Genomic DNA, 9,966 nt, shown 5'->3' on the forward strand with positions numbered 1-9,966 from the left:
AAAGAAGGAATGGCTACCTCAGTTTAAACAATGCCTATGTAATTGAATAGATTGACAACAACTTATAAAGTCAAATAAATCAAATTAACTATATTCAATGTTGGTGTGATCACTTTTAACTTATCAACTGTATATTTATTGGACAAAAGAGTGCAATCGAATTTCATCTTCCCTAACTAAAAAGTACGAAAACATCACGTTATGAACTAATTTTACCCAAATTTTCATGTACTATACCAAGAAAGGGTAGATATTTATACTTTTTCTTACTTTTTGCACAAATAAGTTGTTGGTTCTTTGGTTCATGAATTCACTCTACATATTTATAAACCCAACTACCCTTGTTTTCTTTGGGCCCCATTCTAATTTACTATCGTCATATCATTTTCCTTATAAAACCTAGCAGTCTTGTACTCATATTTTATATAAACTATTACCACATTTCAAACTATTATTTGGCTTTGTATAAGCTATTTTTTTGTTATTTATTTAGTTATGGCTGCAAAGATGATCATAGTAAGACTAGTATTGTCCATATTAGCTCTTTCAATGATCGAGTTCTCATCATGCCATCTCTTGAAAAGCTCGGTCGCTTGTCTCGACTGCCTAACTCGTTCCAACCTCGCAGGTTTGATTTCTTTATATGGATATGTTTGTGGATACGGGTTTAACGACACGAAAAATATTTAGTGTGAAAGTTGAGCATTGGTAGCAAATTATGGATTAGTTTGAGTATCGACATTATCACATGAAGTTTTTTAACTGTTTTTAGTGTTTTGTCAGTATTTTCCATAACTTCCACCTTAGCGGTAATTATCAACTTTGTGCTTGTGACTTTGAGTCGTGTCGTTGACTAAAAAGGTGTGTGTTTGATATTAAAAAAAAAAAAGCATTTGGATACACTTTATCTTTTTTGTTAGTATGATATTTTGTTATTCACGCACTCATTTAGGAAACGGAGGTGATATTCATGCTATACTTTAATATCAAAGATCAAAAGGTCACATGATATATACACACCGAACATAAATAATGATGTAACATCCTTTAAGACAATTAAACGGAAGAATTTCCAAAATTGATAGATCACGTAATGTCTCAAAAACGTATGGCAGATAACACTTGGAATATAACATGTTATACGTACCTCAAAATTCATTTATCATTAAATTATGGCCTATGTATAACCGATGTTTTAGTGGTTAGTCATGTACTTTTTCTAAGAGGTCTAGACTTAACTAACATTGCATATTAGAGTGACTAGTACTGAGTACTCTAGTGAGTACTGATTTTAACAGTTATAAGATAATCCAGTTTAATGTGTACATCTAGCTAAAAAAAATTATTAACTTTGAATAACCGAAAAAGATACTGTAAAAATTAGTCCGTTTACTCGTACTAAGAATTTTATACAATTTAATGTTTTAAACTTAAACTTAAACTTTGAAAGCACGTTGACCACATTTTGTATATAGTAACTAATATAATCAACTTGCAACCTATTATTTTTATTCAACGAGAAAAGATTACAACCAATATATAGGAATAATGGATACAAATTTGCGTCATTGCAAAACATGTATGAATGCATAATATACAAGTCACTAAAGCACATTTTTTTACTTCCCCTGTCCACAGGCATAAAGATACTAATCAAGTGCAATCAAGTGAAAAACATAGCCATGGCTACAACCAATGAACATGGTACTTTTGAGAGACAACTTCCATCAAGCAATTGTCAAGCCAAGATCTTGGGTGGACCCAAACAACTATATATCTCAAAAAAGAACATGATCACTAGCATCAAGAAGGTTGAAAAGACTAGCTCTTACACCACATCTCAACCATTGAGCTTCTACACATCATGCCCTTTGTCACAAGATAATGATGGGAAATGTGGGACCCAAAACGACGCAGTTGGAATGAACATTGGATCGTCAAAAACCGTTGATATTCCTTTGCCAAAAGAATGGGGATTGGCACCTTCTAGCTATTACGTTCCCTTCATGCCTATAATCGGCATTCCGTGATTTAATCTAGAGTTTGTAACTTATGTTTTATATTATTGCAAGTGTGTGTATGTTCCATAAACTACCTCAATGTTGTCTAATGTGAAACAAACAATTAGTGAGATATGTACGTTATGAATGCTTGTACTTATGCAATTCAAATGTATAATAATATATGTGCTTACTTTCTCTAGTAACTTGTTAGGGGTTGAAAAAGGCGGGACTTAGAGGCTGATTGATTGGGTTCCTCTCGTTTCTTTTTTCGGTTTGTTGATTTCATTTTGCTCATTTGGTTAGTCTCTTGTTATTTTCATGTTGTATTCTGATTAGTTTTGGTTATTTTGTTTTAGGTTTATCGGGTTGTTAGGGGAGACTTGTTTATAGATAGTTCTCGTTTAGTGAGTTGATTTTTAGGTGTGAGCTCCCGCGTTTACTCCCGTTTATTTGTATTCTATGTTGAGGGTGTTTTTTCCTTTGGAAAACGACCTCGTTTCTATATGAGTTTTCGTTATTTTTGCCGAAAAAAAAATAAAAACTTGTTAGGGTGTTGTCTTTGGGGCGAATTGGTCATTGGTTTAACATTGGACAATACACATATATTTGGGGCGAATTGGTCGTTGGTTTAAATTTGGACGATACATATATATTTGTGGGAAAAAAACATGTTAGGGTTTTTTCTTTCGATAACATATACATATAGTGTGATTCGAAGTTCAAAGCAGAAGTTTTTGGAATTCAAGATAAGTTAAAGTTTCTTTCAAAGATCGAAGAACACAAGGTTATTGAAATAATTAGTATCAGACCAAGTCTTCTAAGATCAAGCTGAGGAGATCAACAAAAAAACCAAAGATCGGAAAAACCAATATCAAGGAGGAGATAGTTGGGTCAAACCCAATAGGTCAACTAAAGACAAACTTGTGTTAGTTAGGTGCTTGGGACTAGAAAGAGAGAACTATGTGAGGAGGGTTACAAATACACTTCTTAGAAAACATTTATTAAGTTTGGCCATTGTTATAACAGAGTTCAAAGAAGCCTAAGTGGAAAAACTCTCAATTTTAACAAACTCAATTATATCACAAAATCATCATTTTATCACTTTTAATTTAATTGGCAATTGTTATTGATTGTTCAAGTTATGGGTTCTTCCTCATCATAACGAACCGAACTTTCTGTCTGTACGAATATTAATGATGAATATGAATGAAAGAGCACTCCATAATCATTTAGGGTATTTAATATGAGTGAGAAACAATGTTTTAGATTTGTATATGAAGTTTTTGTAACTAATTTTGAAACCATTAAAGAAAATGTTGGTGCATAATCCCAAGTTCTATTTTGTAATAAGTTCTATTCGTATTGTATTTTCTATTTCAGTCGTGTAAGGACTACGTCATTAATACATTGTGTTTTAATTGTTTAATATAATGAAGTGAAATGGTTCGAGCAGTTTGGTTGGCTGCTCAGACCATCGACCGATGGTAAAGACCATCGGTCGAGGGACTATCACCATCGGCCGTAGGTCAGAGACCACCGGCCGATGGTCACTGTGATTATATATAAATACGGGTTTTGGGTATCATTGTTAGGTTACACACCCAATACCCTTTAGCCGTCGTAATTCTCTGTGATTACAGTCCCAGACCAAACTCCAACCGAATACAAACCTCTAGGCGTTGATTATATCAACATATTGTTAGTTAGATTGATCCCGAAAGTGAAACTCGTATTCGATTCACCCTAGTTATTGTTTTCCGCCTTTAACCTACGTTTTACGTTTGATCTAAGATCCAAATATCGTCTACAAAGTGGTATCAGAGCTGTGGCTTCCTGATCAAAACGTTTTTGAGTCGAATCAAGTGTTTTTGTTTTAGGGTTTTTGGTCTAAAATGATTTTTGAGTAAAAGTTGAGATTTTTACGTTTAATTCTTGTGTTTTTGTGTTTATTATTGTTACTGGGTGTTTTTCTGAAGTTTCTACCAGTTTTGTTTAAGTCTAGAACGTCAAAATCGATCAAAATTGAAGCTTTTATCGAAAACCCTAGCTTTTTCTGCCCAGAATTCGTAAGAATTACCCTCGGTCAATCGTCTCTGACCATCGACCGTTCGTTAAATTTCAGCGGCATACCATTTTTTGATTGGTCAACTAAAAGCGCATCATGGTCGCTCCATGGCCATTGAATTGACACTCTGCCAATGTACAGTGGTACATTCGAATAAGCTCGTAGAATTAGGCCTGCGTTTTTAGTGTCTTGAGAGTGTCATTCTCAAGATCATCAAGTACAGGCCTCTCATTGAGGTCGGGATTAAGCTCTGTACACCAAGCTTTGGGAATAGCACTGTCCAAATAGGCGGTGCCGTTAATATAAAAGAAGGAACTGCGCCAATTGCCAATTGAATATTTTGGCGAAGTCATTATGCCAAGTTTACTGCGGAAAGAAAACCACCCCACATCGTATAGCACCAGGCTATTGCACATACGAAACATGTTCAGCAGCAGTGGTTGGCCGGTGGCATTGCAGTACATCTCGAACAGCACAATTTTATTAATCGCGTTCGGATGCAACTGTGCCATGGCAATCTTATAGTATTCGCAAACACTGCGGAAAAAGGGGGTAAGTGGAAATCGAAGGTTGCCTTGAGAAATGGCAGCCTCGTAAACAGAAATCATCCCTTTAGGGGGAGTATCGGCTCGCTGTTCTGCCGCAGGCGCGGTAGGAACAAATTGGGCAAGTGGCGGACACCATTCTTGTAGGGTTTGAAGTTTTTTTTCCGTCATATAGGAAACATAACCTCCGGGAGTATGCATAGATGAAGACGACGCCATTTGCAATAAGGAAAATAAATAGGATGATAAAATTGAAGAAATTAAAGGTTGGAATTATTAAGTGCACGGTACGATTGTGATTCGAGGAATTTGATTGCAGATGAAATTGAAAGAGAAAGAGTAAAGTTTTTATGCGGATTATTGCGTTATTTATAATCGGAAGTAGGGCGAGTAAGATGGAAAGGTAATGATTACATTTAAACGGATAAAATTACCACAACGTGTAAACGGTAATTTTGTAGCCGTCACAGCATATTGATTTGACAGAATGGCAAAAAATTACCGTTGTAATTACGTGTTGAGCCTAACAAAAACAACGGTAATAAATGGGCAGTAAAAAAAATATTAAATATTGTTTGCGAAATATTTTAAGAAACACTTCTTTATTTTTAGAGTTTATCATGATGCATTGGCTTCACGAAAATGTATCATAATAAACTGGAGGGACTTGATCATATACATAGCATTATATATGTATATTTTATTTGCTAAAGGCTAATGGCAAAAGTATGCGAACTATGATGCAAAGCTATGAAATGTTCGCTGAAAATAAATACAGCGGTTGTGTTTCAGCGCAAATAGATGACTGCGGTTTAACCCGCTGAGTTTCTGCGGACAGTTAAGTGATTCGCAAACCGCGGATATCTCGAATACTATAAATAGGGAGCTTAGCCTCTCATTTATAGGTTGTTGATTCTCTGCCATTTTGCCTAAGCCTTCGTAATTTCCACTTGTGATCTTGCCCAAGGGATTTTTACACCGCGCAAAGGTGAATTAAGCTAATTAACAATCAAGACCGGGTCGGGGTGGTTGATCACTTGATAGTTAAAGTGAAAGACGATCATCGGGGCCCAAAATAATCATCAAACATTCCATCCTCCATTACATTCTTATTGCATTCAATCCGTAATTAAGTAAAATCGCTAATTAAGGATTGATCAGTCGACAGACTGTTAAGCAACAAGTCTCGTCACCCCCTATGACTAGTCAACGTACTGAACCACCTAGGAGACAGTTTTCACCAATAAGACGCAAATTGTTTAACTCTCATGATGTTGATAATGTTAACTGCTTCAATTGTGGGAGGTTGGGACACAGGGCTATGAATTGTAGACCCATTCGACAGACACCCAGAAGGAAGGTTGATCTTAGTCCAAATCGTTTCTTTAATAGGAGATCACCTTCAACAGTGTTTAATTCTTCTTCTGTGAAAACAAATGATAAAAAGCTTTTCAAACTAATGATTACTATAGAAACCATTACCGAATAACACAGTTTGAAAACCTAAATCAGAAGTTAAGGGTGTTCAAAATCATGAAGGTCCTTCTGGATCTAAAGGACAATGGGTGGAGTTGCCAGTTGTTGGTGTTGATGGGAAACCCACTGCCATTAGGGCATGGGTGGCCCTTTCTAACTAATCCTCTTACTTTAATGTGCAGGTCGCCTACAATCCACACTGAAGTACTTGGATTGTTGATAGTGGGGCGTCCAGGCACATGATAGGGAACTTGTCTTTGTTGTCTAATGTGAAAACAGTGGATGGAGGACCATTTTCTTTTGCAGGTAGTGAAGGAGGATTTATTACTGCTCAGGGTGTTATTGCTAATGAGAACGTCAGCTTTGATAAAGTTAATTATGTAGAGCAGATGTCGAACAATCTGCTTTCAGTTTCACAAGTTGCTGACAAAAAGTATACCATCACATTTGATGATAAGTTTTGTTATATTTTAAGAAAAGAGTTTGTTATTCCGGAAGACATGATTCTGATGACGGCTCCTAGGTGCAAGGATCTCTATATCCTTGATATGCGTAAGGCTCATGTTAAAGTAGCTACAGGCCATCAGGCATTTGTTTCTAAGGCTACTGAACAGGAGTCGATTATCTGGCATAAGCGTATGGGTCATCTGAGTATAAGGAAGATGAATAATCTTGTCCACAATGAATTAGTTGAAGGTGTGAATGTTAAGAGTTTTCATATTCCTGAAGGTTGTCTTCCGTGTAAGCAAGGGTAACAGACTAAGAAATCACATACTGCCAAAAAGCATCATTCAGTTAATATTCCTTTGGAATTGCTGCACATGGACCTCTTTGGTCCAGTTAACTGTAAAACTCTCACCGGAGAGTCTTACTGCTTGGTGGTTACAGATGAATATTCTTGTTTCTCGTGGGTTGTGATGTTGAAACATAAGTCAGATACTTTCGATCATATTAAAGTTTTGATTCTGAAGCTCGAAAGTTTGTATAAGTTGAAGGTTAAAAAGATTCGTACTGATAATGGTACGGAATTTAAGAACAATCAGATGCTGCTGTTCTGCAATGAGAAGGGGATACAACAACAGTTCAGTCCTGCTTATACACCTCAATCAAACGGTGTTGCTGAAAGAAAGAATAGGACTCTAATTGAAACCGCAAGAATAATGCTTGCTGATTCATGTCTTCCAATTGTTTTCTGGGGTGAAGCCGTGAGTACTGCATGCTACATGATGAATAGAGTTCTGGTGGTGAAGAGACATGGTAAAACATGTTATGAACTGTTACACAAGAGAAAGCCGAACATTAAACATTTTGAACCCTTTGGTGCACCTTGTACTATTCTGGTACGAGACGCTGGAGGAAAATTTAATTCAAAGTTGATCTCTGGTATCTTCTTGGGATATGGGAATCAGAACAAACGGGTGCATAATACTGAGTCCAAGTGTATGGAAGAACGTTATGAGGTTGATATTCAACGCAATGCTCCACCTCGTATTAGTAAAGGGTTCGCATGGCAGTTTGAATATGATAAGTTATTTGATTCCTTCAATCTTACACCAGATGCTACAGATGAAGAAGTTCTGACTCAGATATTGTTTGATTCTCAAAACTCTTCTGAGAATGTTATTACTACTCCAGTGCAGGTTCAGAATCCGATTTCTAGCTTGCAACCAATTCCGCAGAGTGTTAGAGGTGATTTTGATTCAAATGAGGACGGGGTAGTATATACAGATGAAGATAGTGAGCTGGAAGATGACGAGGAAGTTAGTCGAACGCAACTGACTGAGGAAAATCTTAATCCTCTATATAATCAATCACCTACTGTAACAGTGACTGGACCGCCAACTGAAGCAGGAGGTGTACGTAGATCCAATCGTGTTATTCTGCCACCTAAACGTCTTGATGATTATTGTGTGGATTCAAGAGGCATTCCTCACATTAGTATTCCTCAAGCGAAGTCTAATGAAGCTTCTACGTCTGAAGTTCTGGCTACATCAGAGGTTCCCGTGACAAGTGTAAGTTCAACAGTAGCAGAAGATGTTCAGACAGAGAGTGCGAATGTGGTAACAGCTTTTTATTCAACGTTGAATAAGTCAGGAAGAATATTTGTGCATGCTCACTCATGTTATGTGTGTCAAATCGAACCTAAAGATGCTTATGAAGCATTGAAGTTTGACGAGTGGGTTAGTGTAATGCAAGAGGAGCTGTTACAATTCAAACATTTAAAGGTTTGGAAGCTAGTCAATCCACCGCATGGTTGTGTACCCTATGGTCTTCGATGGGTTTTGAAAAATAAGAAGGATGAACAGGGTATTGTTATCAGAAACAAAGCTAGACTGGTGGTAAAGGGATATCAACAGATCCCTGAAATTGACTATGATGAGGTTTTTGCTCCGGTTGCACGACTGGAAGCAATTAGGATTTTCTTGGCCTTTGCATCCTTCATGGGTTTTAAAGTTTTTCAGATGGATGTCAAAAGCGCATTTTTGTACGGCGAGATCAATGAAAGAGTGTTTGTTGAACAACCACCTGGTTTCGAAGACCCGCATTTCTCAGAAAAGGTTTATCAACTTGAAAAGGCACTTTATGGTCTTCACCAAGCTCCTAGAGCATGGTATGCAACATTGTCCAACTACATGATTGAAAACGGTTTCAGGAGAGGTGTCATTGATCAGACACTTTTCATCAAGAAAAAGGGACAACATCTTATGTTAGTGCAGATTTATGTGGATGATATTATCTTCGGGTCAACAGATCAGGGAATGGTTGATGAGTTTGAGAAAGTCATACAGCAGAAGTTCAAGATGAGTTCAATGGGAACGATAAAGTTTTTCTTAGGTCTACAGGTAGCTCAGACGTATAAAGGCATCTTTTTGCATCAAACCAAGTATGTAGCTGATATTCTGAAGAGGTTTCAAATGGAAGCAGAAAGACCCGCTAAGACTCCGTTGTCTGTAAATCATGGGATATCTCCTGATTGTGAGGGTGCTTCAGTGGACCAAACGTTATACAGGGCAATCATAGGTTCTCTAATGTATCTTACAGCTTTTCGACCAGATATCATGTTTGCGGTTTGTCTGTGTGCTCGTTATCAGGCAAATCCTAATGTTCATCATATGTTAGTGGTTAAGAAGATTCTGAGGTATTTGAAAGATACACCGAGCTTAGGGTTATGGTATCCGTGTGAGGATGGTTTTGATCTCACAGCCTATAGTGATTCAGACTATGGAGTTTGTAAGAAAGATTTTAAGTCAACATCAGGGGGTTGTCAGTTTCTGGGAAGCAAGCTTGTTACCTGGCAGTGTAAGAAGCAGACAGCGGTGGCTCAGTCCACTTGTGAAGCAGAATACATTGCCGCGGCCAGCTGTACATCACAGGTTATCTGGATACAACTGCAACTACATGACTACGGTTTGCAAATTTCTAACACTCCTATTTATGTTGATAATACTGCTGCCATAGCGTCACTAAAAATCTCGTAAATCATTCTAAAACTAAACATATAGGGATTAAGTACCATTTCATTAGAGATTGCTATGAAAAAAAAACTGATAGATGTTGATGTTAAAGCTAAGGGGTATAAAATAGCTTATATTTTACAAGGAAATACTATTAAATACGATACAATTTTACACAAGATATTTATTTATTTATTGAATGGATATACTTAAACCTTGCTACAACACTTATAGGCAGTGTACCTAATCGTACAGTAGTGTAGTTTTTAGTAAGTCCGGTTCGTTCCACAGGGAATCTTTTAATCAAAGCTTAACGCTATATTAGTTTAATTTATAAAAATACGAATATATATATAAGTAATATTATTATTTTAAAGGGGGGTTTTTACCGTTTAATGACCGGTTTGTCGATTTTAAAACTT

The 9,966-nt window shown here is 36.8% G+C and overlaps 1 protein-coding gene across 1 annotated transcript; it reads left to right on the forward strand.

The window, feature by feature from the left end:
* The first annotated feature begins 444 nt into the window (after positions 1–444).
* Positions 445–2,167, forward strand: LOC139903983 (uncharacterized). Its single transcript, XM_071885917.1, has 2 exons — positions 445–628; positions 1,639–2,167. Exons 1-2 carry the CDS (start codon positions 496–498, stop codon positions 2,028–2,030), a joined length of 525 nt encoding a protein of 174 aa, XP_071742018.1. The 5' UTR covers positions 445–495; the 3' UTR covers positions 2,031–2,167.
* Positions 2,168–9,966: the final 7,799 nt, after the last annotated feature.

This window comes from Rutidosis leptorrhynchoides, chromosome 4, assembly GCF_046630445.1.
Source record: "Rutidosis leptorrhynchoides isolate AG116_Rl617_1_P2 chromosome 4, CSIRO_AGI_Rlap_v1, whole genome shotgun sequence".
NCBI lineage: Eukaryota > Viridiplantae > Streptophyta > Magnoliopsida > Asterales > Asteraceae > Rutidosis > Rutidosis leptorrhynchoides.

What these genes read in the sequence shown, in the direction of transcription:
- LOC139903983 (XM_071885917.1), top strand. Translation starts at nt 496, where the DNA reads ATGGCTGCAAAGATGATCATAGTAAGACTAGTATTGTCCATATTAGCT. An exon ending in AACTCGTTCCAACCTCGCAG is followed by an intron (nt 629 to 1,638) that starts GTTTGATTTCTT and finishes CCCTGTCCACAG; the next exon opens with GCATAAAGATACTAATCAAG.